General features: G+C 40.8%; 1 protein-coding gene across 2 annotated transcripts in view; it reads left to right on the top strand.

The window, feature by feature from the left end:
- LRRK1 (leucine rich repeat kinase 1) overlaps window positions 1-25,023 on the top strand; it is a 171,160-nt gene that overhangs the window by 73,396 nt on the left and 72,741 nt on the right. For both annotated transcript variants that reach the window (XM_081289694.1, XM_081289695.1), the window contains exons 4-6: window positions 2,955-3,126; window positions 14,938-15,117; window positions 15,541-15,689. In XM_081289694.1, coding sequence (XP_081145820.1) covers window positions 2,955-3,126; window positions 14,938-15,117; window positions 15,541-15,689 — 501 coding nt within the window. The remainder of the gene's footprint in view (window positions 1-2,954; window positions 3,127-14,937; window positions 15,118-15,540; window positions 15,690-25,023) is intronic.

Below are 25,023 nucleotides of genomic sequence, written 5' to 3'. Positions count from 1 at the left end.
TACCAACTCTTGAGGATGGAGCTTTTAAGCCTATAACCGACTGGAGTCTAGACGGCTGTTAGTTGTAGTAGTCGTTTAATCAATCACCGTGGTTTTTCTCCATAATGCAAGTGCTTTCCTGGAATGGCAGGGCTAATGGGCCCCACCCTGGGCAGAGCAGCAGGCAGTAGGTTTTTCTTTTCTGGTCATATTAAATACACAACTCTCTACTGTCCTCCAAATCATTCCATCCCTGAAAATGTCCCTTGTCCCACTTGTCATCTCTCATTGCAACCCATTCATTCCACTAACTGAAACTGAACTGTCCTCCAAATCCCTCTTTTTCTTGGATGGAATGAAGGGAACATGAGTTTTGGAGCTGCACAGACAGCAAGTCAACTTGAGGTAGGGGTGGGGGGATCTGATCATAAAACCTGACCATGGACAAGTTTTCATTTCATCTAAAAGATGAAAATACAGGTAACAACATTGCGTGACTGGTATGTGGATCAGAGTGATCATACGAAGTACTCTGTGCTGCATCTGGAATGTGGTCAGAGCTTGACAAATATCAATTCCCTTCCCTGGCTTCCATTTTCCCATTTCTGCCCATTTCACCCTAACGTGAACTCTAGACCCCTGGTTTTCTTTTTTTTCTTTTTTCTTTTTTTTTTCTGCAGTGCTGGAGATCAAACTGAGTCTCCCGCCTGCAAGGCATGTGCTCTACCACTGAGCTACATCCCCTACCCCAAGACACTTATTTTCTAAACTGTTCAGCAAATAACATGTGCTTGTTGGTGGTTCTTTTATGCACATTCCTGCCTTGAACTTAACTTTAAATTCTTGGAAGCCAGAAGTCACCCCTGCCATCCTCTCTGCTCAGAAGTGCCTCTTACTCACAGTAGGTCCTCCATAATTGTTCTGATGCCGCTGGTTGTCTCATTCCACCTTGGGTTCCCTACATGCCTCCTTGACGATGCTAATGGTCAAGTCCACAAGAAGCAGCCACATTCCAGGAGGACATAAAGGTTCAGTAGTATTCTATATATGTTTTATTACCTCTATCTCCCTGTATAATTGATCCTTTGCTTCTTGGATTTGTTTATGTAATTCCTTGTCAAAGTGATCTTTCATTGTCTGATTTTGCTGTCTCATGTCTTCCTTGAGACTCCAGATCATCTGAAGCATGAAATATGATATATCAAGAACTATGTAATGTTTTGAACGACCAACAATAAAAAAAAAAACCTTTTACCAAGTAGCAACATTGGCGGCTTTAGTTCTCCAGCCGCCTGCATTTTATGCCAAGGAGCAAAGTAATCTTCCATTTACCAAGGGCTTTTTCAGCTTTTTAATGTTGTATTAAATTAAACACCCACTCACCAAAAAAAAAAAAAAAAAAGGTTCAGTAGTGCAGTCACACACTTCACATACGTATCCAGCCTGCATCTGAGCAGCCTTTCTGCCCACCCAGGGAGCCTGTGAAAAGTCAGGGCCATGTTTACATTAGTCCATGACAGCCACTTCTGGGCTCTGTGAACTTGAGCAAGGTATGAAACCTCTGGGGACCTCTATTCCCTGTCCATGTATTAACATTCTTCCTGCCTCAATACAGTTTTTACCTTTCACACTGGCTGGGATGAAGTAGGAACTTAGGCTTGTGTCCAGTTTCTACCCTATCCCCTTTCCCTCTGGACTACCAACCAAGAATCCCACTGTGTGGGGGGCTGGGGTTGTAGCTCAGTGGTAGAGTGCTCGCCTAGCCTGTGCGAGGCCCTGGGTTTGATCCTCAGCACCACATAAAAATAAATAAATAAAATAAAGGCATTGTGTCCAACTACACCTAAAAAATAAATATTTTTTAAAAAAGAATCCCACTGTGTGTTCCCAAATGATCTTTGTCCTTTGGTTCAGATCTGTGGCTTGCCCTCACCTGTCACATTTCTTTTACGAATACCTTGCAAAATGGTCCTTCACAGAGCTTGTCTTTTTGTAAGGTACAATCAATCTGAATCAGTTGGCAGTTGAGCCCTGGGTCTGTGCTGAGAGGGGACACTCTTATACCTGTGTTTATGAAGCAGATGGTTGAGAGCAGTGCTGTCCAGTAGAAATAGAATGTGAACCACATATGCATTAACAAATTTCCTAAGCCACAATGAGGAAATAAAGGGAAACAGAAGAAATGGTAATAACATTATTTCATTTAACCTGAATAGAGGCAGTCTCTAATTTTCAAAGACTGACAGTGAGTTTTGGAGTTTGCAATAGTGTGAAGATCATTTGTATTCTGTGAAAGTTGTACTTGAATTTTGAATTTTTCTCTTTTCTCAGGCTAGTGATATGCGGTTCCATCCTCTCTCATGATTTGGGCAGCAGTGGTGAGCTACAGCTCTCAGCTGCAGGGTCAGGCGGGGAAACAGCTGGCACTGGACAGTGTGTTGCATTGCTAAGCTAGGGTGCTTGGTAGGTCAAGTGGGTTCAGTGCATTTTCAGTTTACAATAAGTTTATTGGGAACATAAGCTCATCATAAGTCAATGAACATCTATACGTAGATTAAAAATCATTCTTTCAGGGTTGGGGCTGTAGCTCAGTGGTAGAATGCTTGCCTTACAGGTGCAAGGCCCTGGGTTCAATCCTCAGCACCACATAAAAATAAATAAACAAATAAAGATAGTGTTTCCATCTATAACTAAAAAAATAATCATTATTTCAATATGTAATCAACATAAAATTATTAATGAGCTGGTTTACCCTTTTGCACTAGGTTTTTGAAGTCCCAGGTGAACTTCCACTGTCCTCCTCTCACTTCCGACAGCCATATTTCCAGCCTGCACGGCTGCTCATGGCAGGCATTGTCATCCTGGGCAAAGAGGCCCCAGTCTTGCCCACAGGCTTGGTAAAACACTTCAAGCTGATTCACTTGGCAATCCCAAACACAGCTGGTCTCACTGAAGCACTATTCTGTTTTGACCAGGGTCAACTTCTGAGCATCTCAGCAGCCCATGGGGATCTGGAGATGGTCCGGTATCTACTCTCCGAGAAACAGGTGGAGCTGCCAACGGAACCCACCGATGACAACCCAGCTGTGGTGGCGGCACATTTTGGGCACACTGAAGTTGTACATGAATTGCTTGAGTCCTTAGCAGGTAAATCACAGCACGTGAGCTTCTTACCACCTCTCAGGGGACCCTCTTTCATTTCAACCAGAAATTCTCATCTCTTCATGCTTTCACCAATAAGGAGATGAGTAAATCTGGGGCATCCGACTTACAATCTAAGTGAAACTGCCTGGTAACCACAGCACCAATCCCGTGTCTCACTCCCATTGACTCATGGGGAAATAATAAAGACTATAATAAAGCTTGGTTTTTTAAAATTAATAAACTATCTTCTTAGAGCAGCCTTAGGATTACAGAAAAATTGATAGTACAAGTTTCCATATTTCCTTCTACACAGTTTCCCCATTTTATATTAGTCTCCTACATTTGTTGCAATTAATAATCTAACATCAAGGGCTAGGGTTGTGAGTCAGCAATAGAGCATTCGTCTAGCACATGTGAGGCCCTGGGTTCGATACCCAGCACCATATAAAAATAAATAAATAAAATAAAGGTATTGTGTCCAACTGCAACAAAAAAATAGATATTAAAAAAATAATAATAATAATCTAACATCAAAACATTATTATTCCCAAATTGTAGGCTCTCTATTCACCTCACTGATTGTTTCTTTTGCTGACAAGAAGCTTTTTAGTTTGAATCCATCCCATTTATTGATTCTTGATATTAATGTTAGATAGAGTACTAGTCTCTAGGATATATAAAGAACTCAAAAATCTTAACACCAAGAAGACAAATAACCCAATCAACAAATGGGCCAAGGAACTGAATAGACACTTCTCAGAAGATGATATACAATCAATCAATAAATATGTGAAAAAATGTTCAACATCTCTAGCAATTAGAGAAATGCAAGTCAAAACTAAAATTTCATCTCATTCCAGTCAGAATGGCAGCTATTAAGAATTCAAACAACAATAAGTTTTGGTGAGGATGTGGGGGGAAAGGCACACTTATCATACATTGCTGGTAGGACTGCAAGTTGCTGCAACCATTCTGGAAAGCAGTATGGCGATTCCTTGGAAAATTGGGAATGGATCCACCATTTGACCCAGCTATCCCTCTCCTCAGCCTATATACAAAGGTCTTAAAAACAGCATACTACAGGGACACAGCCACATCAATGTTTTTTTTTGTTTTTTTTTTTTTTAATATTTATTTTTTAGTTTTCGGCAGACACAACATCTTTGTTGGTATGTGGTGCTGAGGATCGAACCCGGGTCGCACGCATGCCAGGCGAGCGCGCTACCGCTTGAGCCACCTCCCCAGCCCCTTTAGTTCTTTTTTTTTTTTTTTTTTTTTTATTGTTGGTTGTTCAAAACATTACATAGTTCTTAATATACCATATTTCACAGATTGATTCGAGTGTGTTATGAACTCCCATTTTTACCCCGTATACAGATTGCTGTGTCACATCAGTTACATTTCCATTGATTTACAAATTGCCTTTCTAGTGACTGATGTATTCTGCTGTCTATCCCATTCTCCACTGTCCCCTCACCCCTCCCCTCCCCTCCCCTCCCCTTCTCTCTCTCCATCCCCTCTACTATAAATCGTTTCTTCCACTTATATAATTTTCCTCCTACTCCTCCTTTCCTCTTATATGTAATTGTGTATAACCCTGAGGCTCACCTTCCAATTCCATGCAATTTCCCTTAACTCTCACTTTCCCTCCCGCCTATCATCCCTGTTTAATGTTATTCTTCTTCTCCAGCTCTTCGTCTCTACCCTGTCCTTGGTTACTCCCCTTATATCAAAGCAGACATTTGACATTTGTTTTTTAAGGATTGGCTAGCTTCACTTAGCATAATCTGCTCTAATGCCATCCATTTCCCTCCAAATTCTATGATTTTGTCATTTCTTATTGCAGAGTAATACTCCATTGTGTATAAATGCCACATTTTTTTAATCCATTCATCTATTGAAGGGCTTCTAGGTTGGTTCCACAATCTTGCTATCGTGAATTGTGCTGCTATGAACATCGATGTAGCAGTGTCCCTGTAGCATGCTCTTGTTAGGTCTTTAGGGAATAGACCGAGTAGGGGAATAGCTGGGTCAAATGGTGGTTCCATTCCCAGCTTTCCAAGGAATCTCCATACTGCTTTCCAAATTGGCTGCACCATTTTGCAGTCCCACCAACAATGAACAAGTGTACCCATTTCCCCGCATCCTCGCCAGCACTTGTTGTTGTTGGACTTCTTAATGGCTGCCAATCTTACTGGAGTGAGATGGTATCTTAGGGTGGTTTTGATTTGCATTTCTCTGACTGCTAGCGATGTTGAGCATTTTTTCATGTACTTGTTGATTGATTGTATGTCCTCCTCTGAGAAGTGTCTGTTCAGGTCCTTGGCCCATTTGTTGATTGGGTTATTTGTTATCTTATTATCTAATTTTTTGAGTTCTTTGTATACTCTGGATATTAGGGCTCTATCTGAAGTGTGTGGGGTAAAGATTTGTTCCCAGGATGTAGGCTCCCTGTTTATCTCTCTTATTGTTTCTTTTGTTGAGAGAAAACTTTTTAGTTTGAGTAAGTCCCATTTGTTGATTCTGGTTGTTAACTCTTGCGCTATGGGTGTCCTATTGAGGAATTTGGGGCCTGACCCCACAGTATGTAGATCATAGCCAACTTTTTCTTCTATCAGACGCCGTGTCTCTGATTTAATATCGAGCTCCTTGATCCATTTTGAGTTAACTTTTGTGCATGGCGAGAGAAAGGGATTCAGTTTCATTTTGATGCAAATGGATTTCCAGTTTTCCCAGCACCATTTGTTGAAGATGCTATCCTTCCTCCATTGCATGCTTTTAGCCCCTTTATCAAATATAAGATAGTTGTAGTTTTGCGGATTGGTTACTGTGTCTTCTATTCTGTACCATTGGTCCACTCGCCTGTTTTGGTACCAGTACCATGCTGTTTTTGTTACTATTGCTCTGTAGTATAGTTTGAAGTCTGGTATCGCTATACCGCCTGATTCACACTTCCTGCTTAGCATTGTTTTTGCTATTCTGGGTCTTTTATTATTCCATATGAATTTCCTGATTGTTTTATCTATTTCTACAAGAAATGCTGTTGGGATTTTGATTGGGATAGCATTGAATTTATAGAGAACTTTTGGTAATATCGCCATTTTGATGATGTTAGTTCTGCCTATCCATGAGCAGGGTATATTTTTCCATCTTCTGAGGTCTTCTTCTATGTCTCTTTTTAGGGTTCTGTAGTTTTCATTGTATAGGTCTTTCACCTCTTTTGTTAGGTTGATTCCCAGGTATTTTATTTTTTTGGGGGATATTGTGAATGGAGTAGTTGTCCTCATTTCCGTTTCAGAGGATTTGTCGCTGATATACAGGAATGCATTTGATTTATGCGTGTTGATTTTATATCCCGCCACTTTGCTGAATTCATTTATTAACTCTAATAGTTTCTTTGTAGACCCTTTTGGGTCTGTTAGGTATAGAATCATATCGTCTGCAAATAGTGATAATTTAAGTTCTTCTTTTCCTATTTTTATGCCTTTAATTTCTTTCGTCTGTCTAATTGCTCTGGCCAGTGTTTCGAGGACTATGTTGAACAGAAGTGGTGAGAGAGGGCATCCCTGTCTTGTACCAGATCTTAGAGGGAATGCCTTCAATTTTTCTCCATTCAGAATGATGCTGGCCTGTGGCTTATCATAGATTGCTTTAACAATGTTGAGGTATGATCCTGTTATCCCTAATTTTTCTAGAGTTTTGAACATAAAGGGATGCTGTACTTTGTCGAATGCCTTTTCTGCATCTATCGAGATGATCATATGGTTCTTATTTTTAAGTCTATTGATGTGGTGAATAACATTTATTGATTTCCGTATATTGAACCAGCCTTGCATCCCAGGGATGAATCCTACTTGATCATGGTGTATAATTTTTTTGATATGTTTTTGAATCCGATTCGCCAGAATTTTATTGAGGATTTTTGCATCTAGGTTCATTAGAGAAATTGGTCTGTAGTTTTCTTTCTTTGAAGTGTCTTTGTCTGGTTTAGGAATCAGGGTGATGTTGGCCTCGTAGAATGTATTTGGAAGTTCTCCCTCTTTTTCTATTTCCTGAAATAACTTGAAAAGTATTGGTGTTAGTTCCTCTTTAAAGGTTTTGTAAAATTCTGCTGTATACCCATCTGGTCCTGGGCTTTTCTTAGTTGGTAGTCTTTTGATGGTTTCTTCTATTTCCTCTATTGTTATTGGTCTGTTTAGGTTGTCTATATCTTCCTGACTCAATCTGGGCAGATCATATGACTTAAGAAATTTATCGATGCCTTCACTATCTTCTATTTTATTGGAGTATAAGGATTCAAAGTAATTTCTGATTATCTTCTGTATTTCTGAAGTGTCTGTTGTGATATTGCCTTTTTCATCCCGTATGCTAGTAATTTGGGTTCTCTCTCTTCTTCTCTTCGTTAGCATGGCTAAGGGTCTGTCAATTTTATTTATTTTTTCAAAGAACCAACTTTTGGTTTTGTGAATTTTTTCAATTGTTTCTTTTGTTTCAATTTCATTAATTTCAGCTCTGATTTTAATTATTTCTTGCCTTCTACTTCTTTTGCTGTTATTTTGCTCTTCTTTTTCTAGGATTTTGAGATGATATATGAGATCGTTTATTTGTTGGTTTTCTCTTTTTTTAAGGAATGCGCTCCAAGCAATGAATTTTCCTCTTAAAACTGCTTTCAATGTGTCCCATAGATTCCGATATGTTGTGTCAGTGTTTTCATTTATCTCTAAGAATTTTTTAATTTCCTCCTTGATGTCTTCTATGACCCATTGATCATTCAGTAACCTATTGTTCATTCTCCACGTGATGCATGATTTTTCCTTCCTTCTTTTATCGTTGATTTTCAGTTTCATTCCATTATGATCAGATAGGATGCATGGTATTATTTCTACTCCTTTATATTGTCTAAGAGTTGTCCTGTGACATAATATATGATCTATTTTTGTGAAGGATCCATGTGCTGCTGAGAAAAATGTGTAACTACTTGATGTTGGGTGGTATATTCTATATATGTCAATTAAGTCTAGGTTGTTAATTGTGTTGTTGAGTTCTATAGTTTCCTTATTTAACTTTTGTTTGGAAGATCTGTCCAGTGGTGAGAGAGGTGTGTTGAAGTCTCCCATGATTATTGTATGGTGGTCTATTAGACTCTTGTACTTGAGAAGAGTTTGCTTGATGAACGTAGCTGCACCATTGTTTGGGGCATATATATTTATGATTGTTATGTCTTGTTGGTGTATGGTTCCCTTGAGCAGTATGCAGTGTCCCTCTTTATCCTTTTTGATTAACTTTGGCTTGAAATCTATTTTGTTTGATATGAGTATGGACACTCCTGCTTGTTTCCGCAGTCCATATGAGTGGAATGATTTTTCCCATCCTTTCACCTTCAGTCTATGTATATCTTTTCCTATCAAATGCGTCTCCTGTAGGCAACATATTGTTGGATCTTGTCTTGTGATCCATTCGACTAGCCTGTGTCTCTTAATTGGTGAGTTTAAGCCATTAACATTTAGGGTTATTATTGAGATTTGGTTTGTTCCTCTAGTCATATTTGTTTATTTATGTTACTAAACCTGATTAGTTTTCCTCTTTGGTTACTTTCCCCCCTTTACTGTCCTACCTCCCACTGATGGTTTTCAATGTTATTTTCAGTTTCCTCTTCCTGTAATGTTTTGCCAAGGATTTTTTGAAGAGATGGTTTTCTAGCTGCGAATTCTTTTAACTTTTGTTTATCGTGAAAGGTTTTAATTTCATCTTCCATCCTGAAGCTTAATTTCGCCGGATACACGATTCTTGGTTGGAGCCCATTTTCTTTCAGTGTTTGAAATATGTTATTCCAGGATCTTCTAGCTTTCAGAGTCTGTGTTGAGAGATCAGCTGTTATCCTGATTGGTTTGCCCCTAAATGTAATCTGCTTTCTTTCTCTTGTAGCTTTTAAAATTCTCTCCTTATTCTGTATGTTGGGCATCTTCATTATAATGTGTCTAGGTGTGGATCTCTTATGATTTTGCACTTTTGGCGTCCTGTAGGCTTCTAGGATATGGGATTCTGTTTCATTCTTCAAGTCTGGGAAGTTTTCTCGTATTATTTCATTGAATAGATTGTTCATTCCTCTGGTTTGGAGCTCTGTGCCCTCCTGTATCCCAATGACTCTTAAGTTTGGTCTTTTAATGTTATCCCATATCTCTTGGATGTTCTGCTCATGGTTTCTTAGCAGTCTTGCTGAACTGTCTATGTTCTTCTCAAGTTGAAATACTTTGTTTTCATTGTCTGATGTTCTATCTTCTAAGTGATCTATTCTGCTGGTAGTATTGTCAATTGAGGTTTTAAGTTGGTTTATTGCTTCCTGCATTTCTAGGATTTCTATTTGTTTGTTTTTTATTACTTCTAACTCCCTGTGAAATTGATCTTTTACTTCCTGGATTTGTTTCTGTAGTTCCTTGTCAAAGTGATCTTTCATTGTCTGATTTTGCTGTCTCATGTCTTCCTTGAGACTCCAGATCATCTGAAGCATGTATATCCTGAACTCTTTATCTGACATTCCATCTGTTGCAGCTATTACCTCTTCTAGAGTTGAGTTGACCTGCATTGCTTGTGGTCCTTTCTTTCCTTGTCTTTTCATGTTGCTTGCGCTTCTTTCTGCTTCGTGAAACTGTTGTGTTTTTGAAATTTTTCCCCCTGTTTATTTATGTTGCTCTTGTATATTTGGGATATCTCTCTTGTAGGGCGGGTAGTGGCTGTGATCCTCCTCTAATCAGGGTGATCTATCCACTACGCTGGTTGGTCGTAGGTCTGCCCGCCCTGCGGGCACGGGTGGCTGCTCTACTCTGCCCCCACTCCAATTGCGGTGACATTCCTACCACGTCCTCGGATCGTTGGTCCTGATCCGGACGTGAGCAGCAGCTCTTCTCCACCCCTACTCCAATTGATGTGTGTCTACCACGCTGGTCGGCCTCCAAGCCTGTTCCGCCGGTGGGTCTCAGATCTGCCCACCCTGCGGGCCTGGGCGGCAGTTCTGCTCAACCCCCATTCCCAGTGGGGGTACCTAACTGCCTCTCCAACGGGTCTCTGGGCTCCTTCCGGACGCTGGTGGCGGCTCTGTTCAACCCCCACTCCAACCAGTGTGACGTGACTGCCTCGATGCTACTTGTCCACCACACTGGCCGGCTGCCGAGCCTGACCTGCCAGTGGGACGCAGGACTGCCTACCTTGCAGGGTCAGACGGCAGCTCTTCACGGCCTCCACTCCAAGTGGGTTGACTTGGCTACCTTGCCGTCGGGTCGCTGGTCCTGTTCCAGGCGTGGGCGGCTACTCTCCTCGGCCCCAGCTGAAGTTGGGGTGTTGCGATACCACACCGGCGGGACCCTTAGCCTGCTCTGGGCACAGGAGGCAGCTCCACTCTGCCCTCCAGGCCCCCGCAGCACCCAGCAGGGCCCGGACCAAGAAGCAGTCCCTGTAGGATCCCCAACCCTGAGCCAGAGCTGCTTCGGGAGCCAGGAGCCGGTCTCTCCGATCCCCGCCACTTTCTGCTAGGAGCAGGCTCCTCAGGGCTACCGCCTCGGGTTCCCCAATCCCAGGCCAAACCCGCCCCGGGAGCCCAAGCCTGGCCGCACCAGACTCTCCCTGCTCGGTGCCCAAACCTGGCCGCACCAAACTCTCCCTGCTCGGTGCAGGCTCCCCTGGGAGCAGAGTCTAAGACGCACTTCCCGCGGGCTCCCCAGCTCCGGGTCAAAACTGTTCCAGGAGACAGAGTCCCGCTGCCCCTCGTCGCAAGTTTCACTTGTGGCTGGCCTCAGCTCGCGGTCTCTGCAGGCTCCGCGGCCCTGGGCTCAAGCAGCCAGAACCCAGCCTCTCCGATCCCTGCCACACTCTGCTCGGAGCAGGCTCCACAGAGGTACCCCAGCCTCAGGCTCAGGCAGCCCCGGGAGCCCGAGCCTGGCAGCTCCAACCTCTCCCAGCTCAGTGTACGCTCAGACAGGGGCAGGGTCAAAGACACAGTCGCCGCGGGTTCCCTAGCCCCGAGCCAAGAAGGATCTCCCGCCCTGGGCCAAAGCAACCCGGGGAACTAGAATCTGGCCGCTCAAAGCCCAGCACCCACCTCGCCTTGCCAGGGGTGAGGCCTGAAGAGTATTCTCCTCAGAGTTTCCAATCCCGAGCCTGAGCGATCTGTCTGCGCGACGCAGGCAAATACCAGCCTGGAATCACCTGTTCTGTAGTTGAATGAGCCGAGATCAGTAGAAAACAGGGATGATTGCATCAGCTCTCCATGATGGCGGCTGCAGTCCTCCTCCGTGTTCCGACCGGTGTCGGGAATCGAACTGGACCGATTCTCTCCTGTATTTCAAAGCTGGAATTCAGCACTCAGCGCGGCCAGTGTGCCACTGGCAGGAGCCTGCAGAATCCGCTTCGCTGTAATCCCGCTCTGGTACCTCGCGGCTAATTAACTCGGGCGCGTCCCAGACTCCATCCACGGGGCGGTCCGCCGACCAAGTACTGCTTCCCTCCGTTCGGAGAAATCGCCCGCGACCAAGCCCCTGCAGCCGAATCCCGCGCGCTGGAATTCTGACCTCTAGATTCTGGAGCACCTCAATTTCACTGGGGATTCCCACCAAGGTAGCCTTCAGCCATTTCACCTCGTGTTTCTCCCGCACAGTGGTGCAGCGTACTGGGGAGCTGCACTCCCTTCGCCGCCATCTTCAGTTCCCACATCAATGTTTATAGCAGCACAATTCACAATAGCTAAACTGTGGAACCAACCTAGATGCCCTTCAGTAAATGAATGGATAAAGAAAATGTGGTACATACACACAATGGAATATTATTCAGCTTTGAAAGAGAATAAAATCATGGTATTTGCAGGTAAATGGATGGAGTTGGAGAATATAATGCCAATCCCCAAAAAAAGAAAACAAATGCCAAATGTTTTCTCAGATTTAAGGATGCTGATTCATGATGTGGTGGGGGGAGGATTAGATGAACTTTAGATAGGGCAAAGGGGAGGGAGAGAAAAGGAGGAGACATGGGGGTAGGAAAGATGGTGGAATGAGATGGACATCATTACCCTAAGTACATGAATAAAGACACGAATGGTGTGACTCTACTTTGTGTACAATCAGATATGAAAAATTGTAATCTATATGTGTAATATGAGTTATAATGCATTTTGCTATCATATATAACAAATTAAAATTTTTAAAAATAAAAAAAAATATTATTATTAAAGTCCATAGCTAACACTAGGGTTTATTCATAGACTATATGAGTTTTTACAAACATGTAATGACATCTCTCCACCATTACTTTATCATATAGAATAGTTTCACAGCCCCAAATATCCTGTTCTTCATTTGTTCCTTTCTCCCCCTTGAAAACCACTGGTTTATTTTATTTTATTTTATTTTTAATTTTTATTTTTTGGTACCAGGGATTGAACCCAGGGGCGTTTAACCACTGAGCCACATCCCCAGCCCTTCTTTTATATTTTATTGAGACAGAGTCTCATTAAGTTGCTTAGGACCTCACTAAGTTATTGAGGCTGGCTTTGAACTTGCACTCATCCTGCCTCAGCCTCCCAAACTACTGGGATTATGGGCATCTACCACTCATCTTTTTACTGTCCCCATAGTTTTGCCTTTTCTAGAGTGTCATGTGATTGGAATCATCAGTAGACAGCCTTTTCAGATGGGTTTCTTTGACCTAATGATATGCACCTAAGTTTTCCTCTGTGTCTTTTCATAACCTCATAGTTCCTTCAGTGACTGAATAATATTCCATTATATGGATGTACCATGCTGTTTTGCATTTGTGATTCTCCCTCTGGTAAACTCAGGGTATCCTGATCTCCTATAATTTCTTATGGTGACATTGGCTTACTAATTATGGACAAGTTCGGGCTGGCATCACTACGGCTATAGGTTGAAACAGGAGCCTGGGCACCCTGTAGGAGCCAAAAGATGGCTCTCTAGGAATTCCCAGGATGGGCCTTGTTCTAGCCCCAAAGAATCTATACCAACTGACTCTACCACTTAATCATACAGCTCATATTTATTGAATATTTGCCAAGTACTTTGAACTTCAGAGCCATGGAGATTTTTTTTTAAGTTATTCTAGTCCTTTAAAAGCTCCTGGCCAAGCAGAGGATATTGAGATAGAAAGGAAGTAGGCTCTGTGTCTTTGTGGGAGGAAGGAGGAAGGCAGTCATGGTCAGGAGTTAAGTAGGATCCAAGATAAGAGGTAGCTAGAGGCAAAGGAGTTTGAGGGGAGGGGTGATGAGAGTGTCCTTTGAAGCATATCATAATGTAGTTTCTGGTTGCTAGCCATCAGGGAGGAGGAAGGGTGGAGACCAAAATGGGGTGCTCCCTGAGTGTGGAATTTAGGACTCAGAGAATACAGGTAGGGGGTTTGTGCAGTTAATAAAACACTCTTGTTTTTTTACAAAGCAGAATTGAAGTCTTGACTCTGCCCTTTTACCAACTGCAGACCTTCAACAAATTCCCAACCTCTCTGAGCTTTGGTTTCCTCATCTTAAAATGGTAGTTTTGAAATATAGCACCTGCCACCTGAGATTGACACACCTACATCTCAAAAGATGTTAGCATCACACTTACTGTATTTGTCTTACTTAGATATCCCTGCAGTAAATGAATTAAGGAGCACTTGTTTTCTGATAATATGCCTTGAATCATTTATTCTCGTTAGCAACAGAAAAAGGGACATTCAGTTAGCACCAGCAACAGCCCAAGCACTATGTCAGATGCCTTATGGGGTGAATTCCAATTCCTGCCATCCTCCTCTCCATTTGCTGGTCAATGTCCTATCATGGAGGGGAAGGTTGCCCTCTCCATGCCTGGGGACACTTTGATCTTTAAGAACCTTACACCTCTGAAAGAGAAAATGTCATTATGCTGCTGGGGAGTTGCAGAAGATGAGGTCATTTCTCCATGGCAACTTGGTCCAGAAGATACTGTGCTATTTTGAACAGGAAGATGTTGTCATTCTTCATCCCACACTGTCCCTGTTCTTCAATGTGCTACAGTTATTTCATCCTGGAATTAAGTAGGTGGTTCTTTCAGGGAGTAACTCTAAATCATTTAGCCTGCAGAATTAGATCTAACTTCTTTTGTCAAAGCTTTTTTAAGAAAATTATTACTCACTGCAGAAAATTTGAAAGAGCAGAGCATTGTTAGTACTCTAATAATGTGATAACGTAACATAGTGAATTAGATTTACTGATTCAGGCACTCTGTGTACGTTATGCTATATAATCCTCATATTAAGCTTTCGACAATGAGGGTTATTATACCCATTTTACTTCTGGGTGAACTGAGGCAGAGAGGTTAAGGAATTTGTTCAAAATGACATGCCTAAAATAGTTTAACCCTAAACTGCCTGTCTCCAGAGCTTTATTCCTATTTGTTATGCTACTGTAGGAGCAAAGTCAAGATGGGGATGAGGTCAAGGGTCCAGGTAAAGTTCAGAATCCTACTACCCAGAGAGAATACCACCATGCTGGAGAAATTTATTCTATTCTTAATTTCCAAATATACTTTTTTTAATGCAGTTCAGATCCCACACTATAAGTGTCATTGTGAATCCTGCTTTTCTTCACTTGGCATTATTTGACCAGCAGGTGGATTTATAATGAATGATGTGGGGAAACATCACATACAACTCAGATGGACAATTCCAGAAAACACTGTCCACCCGACAGAAGGAACTTTCAACTAGAAACAGAACAGCTCAATTATATTAGCGGTCAAGTCTGGGAGCAGCCAGTACCCTTCAGTGCCACTTTTCCTCTGTCTTGTCGCCTCTCACCAGGTCCCTGCAGCCACCAGCGGCTGCTGAACTGGATGCTGGCCCTGGCTTGCCAGCGGGGGCACCTGGGGGTGGTGAAACTCCTGGTGCTGACCCACGGGGCCGACCCAGAGAGCTACGCGGTGAGGAAGAACGAGTTCCCTGTCATCGTCCGCTTGCCCCTCTACGCAGCCATCAAGTCAGGTGGGTCCCGCCCTGAAAACTGTCCCTTTTCCAGATGTGGGACTATGGCTCTGACTCTGCCGGCACCTCTGTGGAGACAACTCCCTGTTCTGTTTCTTTTTCAAACTGTCTGAACCCTTCCTCCCTCCCTCCTCCTACCTTCACTCTCCCTGGTCAGGGGATTTCGGTGATGGGGACCAAATGTGCCAAATGTCACCCTTGTATGAGGGTGACATTGTATGACTTGTACGACTCTCCCAAGGGCAGAGTCTCACAGAAATCCTCTCAGTGCCAGGAACTCAGTGCATCCGGGGACGTCATAGAGAAGCTCACCCAGGATGAGAGCTGCTTGGCTCCCACCCCGCATGGTGGAATTGGCCATCTTGGACAACAGTGGTGCGGTCCACGTGGGAATGCCCTTTGCCTTCTGCTTTGTCCCCTTAGGGAATGAAGACATTGCCATATTCCTGCTTAGACACGGGGCTTTCTTCTGTTCCTACATCCTACTGGACAGCCCTGACCCCAGCAAACATCTCCTCAGGAAGTATTTCATCGAAGCCAGTGACTTGCCCAGCGGTCGTCCAGGAAAATCTGTGAGTACTCACTGCCTGTGCAGGGGGATCCCAAATCGGGGTTTCATGTACTGTTTTCTCAAGGCCTTCTTTGGGCATTTTCCCAAAATTGGTTAAATGGGCCATAATTTTTTACTGGTTTTTAAATTTCCTTTATTAAATTTTTGAATTAAATTAAGTTACATGTGTTGTAACAAGTGAAAACAGAGGAGAGAAGTCATAAAAATTACAATCTTTCCCTCTATGAAGTAAATAATTTAGCAACTGGTAAGGATCTCGTCACATCTTTCCCTTTGCAAAGCCACAAAAGCATTTATAAACCTCTCTAGGGCGTCATTAGTTTTCTGTGTTAAAACAAAAATGACATTGCATTATGTATCTTCAACTTGACTCCTTAAAATTTACTACTTCTTTCACAGACTCATTCCAGATCAGTCAAGGTGGCTGCAAACCTGTTCTTTTAAACACGTGCCTTAGATTTGTAGAGTCAGTGTAGCTTAGTGGCCTCAGCCCTTCATTTGTGGGTTTACATTTGGAGTATTCCTGGTTTGGGCCTTGTAATATGTAGCCTGATTTACTAGGGTATATTTGCTTATGATCAGAGTTCTAAAAATGGACTGCTTTGGAATCACAGCCTCAAACACATGGTGGTCAGTCACACTTTGACCAGCAACATCTGGGACTCTCTATCCCCATTCCTTGGCCAGCATTTGATATCCCAGAGCCTTTTCGTTCCTATCAACCTGATAGGTAAAATGATATCTATTAAGTGTTTCAATTATTAATACTTGTTTAATATTTTTTCAAATGTCCATAGCTCTTTGTAATTTTGTGGGCTGCCCATTAAAGTTTGTGGATTATTTTTCCAAATATCTTTATCTCTTTCATTCCACTTTGGAAAGTATTTCACATATTAGGGATTCTAAGCCTTTGTAGATCCTATACATTGCCAATATTTTTCCCCTACTATTATTTTTCTTTTGTCTGTTATCTTTTTTGATAACAAAGATTTAAGAATATATGATGAAATATATTTCTGTTCTTTATAGCATCCAGATTGGATAGAAAGGATTTATCCCTGCCACTTTTATATAAATAATTTCCTAAAGAATTTATGATACTTTTATTCACTCATGTTTTTTACATTTTTTAATTTTTTATTCTAATTTGTTGTATATGACAGCAGAATGCATTACAATTCATATTACACATATAGAGCACAATTTTTCATATCTCTGGTTGTGTACAAAGTATATTCACACCAATTCGTGTCTTCATACATGTACTTAGGGTAATGTTGTCCATCTCATTCCACAATTTTTTTTACCCCCATGCCTCCTCCCCTCCCCTCCCACCCCTCTGCCCTATCTAGAGTTTGTCTCTTCCTCCCATGCTCCCCCTCCCTATCCCACTATGAATCAGCCTCCTTATATCAGAGAAAACATTCATCATTTGTTTTTTTGGGATTGGCTAACTTCACTTAGCATTATATTCTCCAACACCATCCATTTACCTGCAAATGTCATGATTTTGTCCTCTTTTATTGATGAGTAATATTCCATTGTGTATATACACCACATTTTCTTTATTCATTCATCTACTTAAGGGCATCTAGGTTGGCTCCACAGTTTAGCTATTGTGAATTTATTGTACTGCTATAAATATTGATGTTGCTGTGTTCCTGTAGTATGATGTTTTTAAGTCCTTTGTGTATAGACTGAAGAGAGGGACAGCTGGATCAAATCGTGGTTCCATTCCCAGTTTTCCAAGGAATCTCCATACTGCTTTTCATATTGACTGCACCAATTTGCAGCCTCACCAGCAATGTATGAATGTGCCTTTTTCCCCACATCCTTGCCAACACTTATTGTTGTTTGTATTCATAATAGCTGCCATTCTGACTGGAGTGAGATGAAATCTGAGTAGTTTTGATTTGCATTTCTCTAATTGCTAGAGATGTTGAACATTTTTTCATATATTTATTGATTGATTGTATATCATCTTCTGAGAAGTGTCTGTTCAGTTCCTTGGCCCATTTATTGATTGGGTTATTTGGTTTTTGGTGTTTAGCTTTTTGAGTTCTTTATATACCCTAGAGATTAGTGCTCTATCTGAAGTGCGAGTGGTAAAAATTTGCTCCCAAGCTGTAGGCTCTCTATTCACCCCACTAATTGTTTCTTTTGCTGAAAAGAAGCTTTTTAGTTTGAAACCATCCCATTTATTGACTCTTGATTTTAATTCTTGGGCTATAGGAGTCTTATTAAGGAAGTCGGGGCCTAATCCAACGTGATGGAAATTTGGACTACTTTTTCTTCTATTAGACAGAGGGTCTCTGGTTTAATTCCCAGGTCCTTGATCCACTTCAAGTTGAGTTTTGTGCAGGATGAGAGATAGGGCTTTATTTTCATTTTGTTACATATGGATTTCCAGTTTTCCCAGTTTCCTTTGTTGAAGAGGCTATTTTTTCTCCACTATATGTGTTTGGTGCCTTGTCTAATATAAAATAATTGTAATTATGTGGGTTAGTCTCTGTGTCCTCTATTCTGTACCAGTCTGTTTTGGTGCCAATATCATGACATTTTGTTACTATTGCTCTGTAGTATAGTTTAAGATCTGGTATAGTGATGCTACCTGCTTCACTCTTCTTGCTAAGGATTGCTTTAGCTATTCTGATTTTCTTATTTCTACAGATGGATTTCATGACTGCTTTTTCTATTTCTATGAGGAATGTCTTTTGATTGGAATTGCATTAAATCTGAATAGTGCTTTTGGTAATATGGTTATTTTTACAATATTAATTCTACCTATCTAAGAACAAAGGAGATCTTTCCATCTTCTAAGGTCTTTTTAAATTTCTTTCTTTTGCATTCTACAGTTTTCATTGTAGAGGTCTTTCATCTCTTTTTTTTAGGTTGTTTCCCAAGTATTTTATTTTTTTTTAACTATTGTAAATGGAGTAGTTTTCCTGATTTCCATTTCTGAGGATTTATCACTGATATACGGAAATGCCTTTGATACATGGGTGTTGATATATCCTGCTACTTTGCTGAATTCATTTACTAGTTCTAGAAGTTTTCTGGTGGAACTTTTAGGGTATTCTAAGTATAGAATCATATCATCGGCAAATAGTGCCAATTTGAGTTCTTGTTTTCCTATATATATCTTTTAATTTCTTTCGTCTATCTAATTGCTCAGGCCAGTGTTTCAAGAACTAATTTAAATAGAAGTGGTGAAAGAGGGCATCCCTGTCTTGTTCTGGTATTTAGAGGGAATTCTTCCAATTTCTTTCTATTTAGAATGATGTTGACCTGGGGCTTAGCATAGATAGCTTTTACAATGTTGAGATATGTTCTATTATCTATAGTTTTTCTAGTTTTTGAACATGTATGGGTGCTGTATTTTGTCAAATGATTTTTCTGCATCTATTGAGATGATCAAATGATTCTTATCTTTAAGTCTATTGATGTGATGAATTATATTTATTGCTTTCTCTATTTTGAACCACCCTTGAATCCCTGGGATGAACCCCATTTGATCACGATGCACTATCTTTTTGATATGTTTTTTGTATTTTATTGAGAATTTTTACATCTATGTTCATTAAGGATATTGGTCTGAAGTTTTCTTTTTTTTTTTTATATGTCTTTGCCTGGTTTTAGAATCATGGTGATATTGGCCTTATAGAAGGAGTTTGGAAGTGCTCCCTCTTTTTCTATTTTCTGAAATAAATTGAAGAGTATTGGTATTAGTTCTTCTTTAAAGGTCTTGTAGCACTCGGCTGTGTGTTCACCTGGTCCTGGGCTTTTCTTGGTTGGTAGGCTTCTGATGGCATCTTCTATTTCATCACTTGAAACTGATCTGTTTAAATTGTGTATATCACCCTGATTCAATTTGGGCAAATCATGGGACTCTAGAAATTGAGTTTTCTCTCTCCTTCCCTTTGTTAGCATGGCTAAGGGTTTGTCAATTTTATTTATTTTTTCGAAGAACCAACTTTTTGCTTTGTCAATTTTTCAATTGTTTCTTTTGTTTCAATTTTGTTTATTTCAGCTCTGATTTTAATTATTTTCTGTTTTCTACCGCTTTTGTAGGTGGTTTGTTCTTCTTTTTCTAGGGCTTTGAGATGTAGTGTTAGGTCATTTATTTGTTGACTTTTTCTTTTTTTAAGGAATGAACTCCATGCAATGAACTTTCCTCTTAGTACTGCCTTCATAGTGTCCCAGAGATTTTGATATATAGTATCAGTGTTCTCATTTACTTCTAAGAATTTTTTAATTTCCTCCTTGATGTCTTTTGCAGCCCATTGTTTATCCAGAAGCATATTATTTAATCTCCAGGTGTTGGAGTAGTTTTTTAAATTTTATCATTGATTTCTAATTTCATTCAATTATGATCTGATAGAATTCAGGGTAGTATCTCTACATTTTTATATTGTTAAGAGTTGCCTGTGGCATAATATATGATCTCTTTTAGAGAAGGATCCACGTGCTGCTGAAAAGAATGTATATTTGCTCATTAAAGGATGAAATATTCTATACATGTCAGTTACGTCTAAGTTATTGATTGTATTATTGAGTTCTGTAGTTTCTTTGTTCAGCTTTTGTTTGGAAGATCTATCTAGTGGTTAAAGAAGTAGGTTAAAGTCACCCAGAATGATTGTCTTATTGTCAATTTGACTCTTGAACTTGAGAAGAGTTTATTTGATGAACATAGATGCTCCATTGTTTGGGGCATATATATTTATAATTTTTATGTCTTATTGGTGTATGGTTCCCTTGTGCAGTATGAAATGTCCTTCTTTAGCTCTTTTGATTAACTTTAGCTTAAAGTCTACTTTATTTGCTATGAGGATGGAAACTCCTGCTTGCTTCCGCAGTCTATATGAGTGGTATTATTTTTCCCAATCTTTCCCCTTCATTCTGCGTATATCATTTCCTATGAGATGAGTCTCTTGAAGACAGCATATTGTTGGGTCTTTTTTTTAATTCAATCAGCTAGCCTATGTCTTTTGAATGGTGAGTTTAGGCCATTAACATTCAGAGTTATTATTGAGACATGATTTCTATTCCCAGCCATTTTTGTTTATTTTTGCTATTTAACTTGACTTGGTTTTTTCCTTTGATTAGTTTTTTCCTTTAGGATAATACCTCCCTCTGCTGATTTTCATTGTTGTTTGTCATTTCCTCTTTATGGAATGTTTTGCCAAGGATGTTCTGTAGTGCAGATTTTCTAGCTATAAATTCTTTTAACTTTTGTTTATCATGGAGGGTTTTTATTTCATCATCAACTCTAAAGCTTAATTTTGCTGGATACAAGATTCGTGGTTGGCATGCATTTTCTTTCAGCACTCAATATATGTTGTTTTAGGATCTTCTAGCTTTCTAGGGTCTGGGTTGAAAAATCTGCACATAACCTAATTGGTTTCCTTTATATGTAATCTGATTCCTTTCTTTTGTGGCTTTTGATATTCTCTCATTATTCTGTATGTTAGGCATTTTCATTATAATGTGCCTTGGTGTGGATCTGTTGTGATTTTGTACATTTGGTGTCCTGTAAGCCTCTTGAATTTGGTTTTCCAATTCATTCTTCATGTTTGGAAATTTTTCTGATATTATTTCATTAAATAGATTTCTCATTCCTTTGGTTTGGAACTCCATGTTTCCTCTATCCCAGTAACTCTTAAATTTGGTCTTTTTATGCTATCCCATATTTTTTGAATGTTCTGCTCACATTTTCACTGTGTGGTCTGCATTCTTTTCAAGATTATATATTTTGTCTTCATTGTCTGAGGTCCTGTCTTCCAATTGGTCTACTCTGTTGGTGATACTTTCAATTGAACTTTTAATTTGGTTTATTGTTTGTTTCATTTCAAGGAATTCTGTTTGGTTTTTCTCTAGAACCTCTATCTCCCTACTGAAATAATCTTTTGCTCTTTTGCTTCCTTATTTGTTTATGTAGCTCTTTGTCGTAATGATCTTTTGCTGTCTGTATTTGCTCTCATATATCATCCTTTAATTCATAGAATATTTTAATTATGTACATCCTGAACTCCTTCTCTGTAATTTCTTCTGCTGTGCTTGCCATGGATTACAGTAATGTGGTATCTTGATATGTTTGGGGCACTTTCTTCCCTTGTCTTTTCATGTTGATCGTGTGTCTGCCTTTCTAGCTCTGTGGATCTGAGGTTTTTACCCTATAGGCTTATAGTGCCCCTATAAGGTTCCAATACCTCTCCTTTGAGGGGAAGGACAATGTTATCAGATCCCAATATAAACAAAATATCACCTAAAAACAAATTGTTGCTATTAAGACGTTTACAGTTTGGTTACAATGGTGACCAATGGTGAATTCAATTATTATCTACAATATAATCAGTAGATTTGTAAAAGGATTTATAGTTTCTGATGGTGGACAAAGAACTTGAGGTGAAATGTAGGAAGATATTCTGAGGAGGTAGGAGGTGTGGATGTAGAGGTATTATATCTTAGGAATTGTGAAAGAGAAATCTAAAGAAGAAGGTTAGTAGCAGGAGAATAGAGAGGAAGTAATTTTGGGTAGACATGTAAGTGGGAAGACAGTAGAGTACATTAAAAAAAACACACATGTATATTAAAAAAAATGAAAAATGTTCCAATAGTAAAAATTGGAGAAAAAAAGAAAAAGAAAATAATATATATGGCTCGGTGGTTGAGTGCTCATTAGCATACGCGAGGCCCTGTGTTCGATCCTCAGCACCACATAAAAATAAATAAAGGTATTGTGTCCAACTACAACAACAAAAAAAATGAATATTAAAAAAGAATATATAACACAACTGTAATATACTATTCAGTCATCCCCGTCGTCAATATCCTAATTCATGCAAAGTACTTGGTTTCCCATATGTTGGGGATGTAAGGGTGGGAAAATAGAGAGGTAATAGAAGAAAAAAATCTTGAAGGAAGAGACAAGAATTGTTTTAGTTGGAGATCAGTCTCTTTCCTGCTTCTCCTCTCATCCAATAGATGGGGTCATCTGTTGTTAGTTGGTATTGTCATAGGGACAGACAAACAGGGCACCAAAGACAGCAGGAAATGGTTTTATTTGGCTGCAGCCAGGTTCAGAGGGCACAGCTTTTGCTGTAATCAATCCCCTGAACCCCGAGTTCAGGGAGTTTCAGAATTTTATACCCAGCGTGTAAGGGGAGGGGCTCAGAAGTTCACAGTCTGCAGAAGTTCACATAAAAGCATCTTTTTCTTTCACTGTTTTGGGCAAGTTAACCCTTCAAGGACAACACCTGAGAAGGGGAGAGCTTCTTCTCCCTTTCTTTCCTCCCCCTGCCAGGTATTATCAGGGAGCCCAATTGGTAACTTATCTTAAAAATGTAGACATCTCTGTGAAGCCCCAGCTCAAGGCCAAAGGCCTTATTTGCACATTTCTACAAACTACTATACTGGATCAATGTTTGTGAAAAACTAGTAAGGGGGTGTCCAGCACCTGGAGTGCTGATTTCTTCCAGGCTAGCAGTCAAGTAAAATAGGGTAACACAAAAATAGGAAGCTTATCTACATTAATTCTTTTGTGGAGTCTCCACAAAAGAGTTTTTTGAGGCTGACAGCCTCAAATTCAGCCATGGTGAAGATTTCTGGAGAAGCCCAGTTAAAATTTTCTGTGGAGAAAAGGGGTGCCACTATAGTTATCTCTGCCCTCAGGATAGTGATGGTAACCAGAGTGGAGGGTTGGTCCTGGGTGGGGGGCACCTGGAAGTGGGGCATGGCACTTGCTGGTTCCTGAGGGAGACTGCACCTCAAGGATCTCTTTTTGGGCCCACTAATGTGATGTGAGTGCCTCGTCTTATCTCCTTATCTCACCTGAAGACCTCCCAGTTCCTGGTCTCTGTGTGAGTCTCTAAACTGTATCACACTCACTCTCTCCCTTATGGCTTCCTAATAAGGGCTCTTGTATGTGGCACTTTGGGCACACTGTGCACCTGCCCCCTGAGAGCTGCTTCGTATTAGGCAGTCACTGTGCCGGGTTAGTGCTGCTGGGGAGAGGCAGGAACTAGACACTGTGTACCTGGCCAGCCAGAGTTCCAAACTGGGAGCTGCCCCCACTAACTATGCTGATGAAGGTGACCTGAGATGGAGACAGTTGTTTTCAGTGATGGGGTGTTGTATTGGGTTGGGGGAGTGGGGTGATGGTATTGGATGTGGACTCTGAGTTCAGAGACTAGCTCTGAGGCGTACAGTGTGTGGCTGTCGGCTTTCTTCAGAGCCTGTGTGATGTTCCCAGGTGCATGCAGGTTACCACATGTAGGGGATTATCTCCGCTGCTGCAGAATCCCAAGATGGAGGCGACAGGGAGCCCTTTAATTGTCCATGGGGATCCACATGGAAGTGGCCGCGGGAGATCCTGCATGTGGGTAGTTGCCTGGGGTCCTGCATTTGAGCAGCATCCTGGATTTCTGCTCAGGGGGTGGCCGAAAGTTGCATGGGTGCAATGCCGATGGTCCTCCTCAGGACCTTAGTCCCGAGTTTAGGAGTGGTTGGGAGACCCACTCTGATGCTTAGGCCTGGAGCCCTGCACTGTATGGTGGCTGGGATTCCTGTGTGGGAGCAGGAATATCATTCACAGAAAAGCAGTATTCTCACTCTTTAAGTCCCAGGTCAAGGAGCCACGCAGAATGCTACCTCCCTCTGGCCCACCATCTTGGATCCCCCCAGTTTTTTTACATTTTAAACTTTACTTTTCTGTTTCTTATCATTGTGTGTTGTATGAGGGAAGGGGCTCTCACATTTGTCTTTCTCTTGAGATGAATGGCCAGTTATTCCAACATAGTTTTAATTTTTTAATTAATTTAATTATTTAATTTTGAACATAAAAGAGTAGGATTTTTTCAAATGAGAAGAAAAGACACAGAACTCCCACAAGGTGAGAGGGGACTCTATAAGGGTTGCCCTCCATCATATTTTTTTTATTCTTTTTAGTTATACATGACGGTAGAATGTATTTTGTCAGATTATGCATACATGGAGGATAACTTCCCATTTTTATGGTTGTACATGATGTGGAGTTACATTGGTCATGTATTCATATATGAACACAGGAAGAGTTATGTCTGATTTATTCTACTGTCTTTTCCATTCCCATCTCCCCTCTCTTCCCCTGTCCAATCCAGTGAACCTCTACCCCTTACTCCCCTTCACTACCTATTGTGAGTCAGCATCTGCATATCAGAGAGAACTTTTGGCCTTTGGTTTTTTGGGATTGGCTTACTTCACTTAGCTTGATAGTTTCCAGTTCAATTCCATCCATTTACCTGCAAATGCCATAATTTTGTTCTTCTTTATGCCTGTGTATATGTACTACATTTTCT

Source organism: Spermophilus citellus, assembly GCF_964194105.1.
Source record: "Spermophilus citellus genome assembly, chromosome: 4".
Classification (NCBI taxonomy): Eukaryota; Metazoa; Chordata; class Mammalia; order Rodentia; family Sciuridae; genus Spermophilus; species Spermophilus citellus.
The sequence above is the reverse complement of the archived record's forward strand: the minus strand, read 5'-3'. Positions and strand labels throughout refer to the sequence as shown.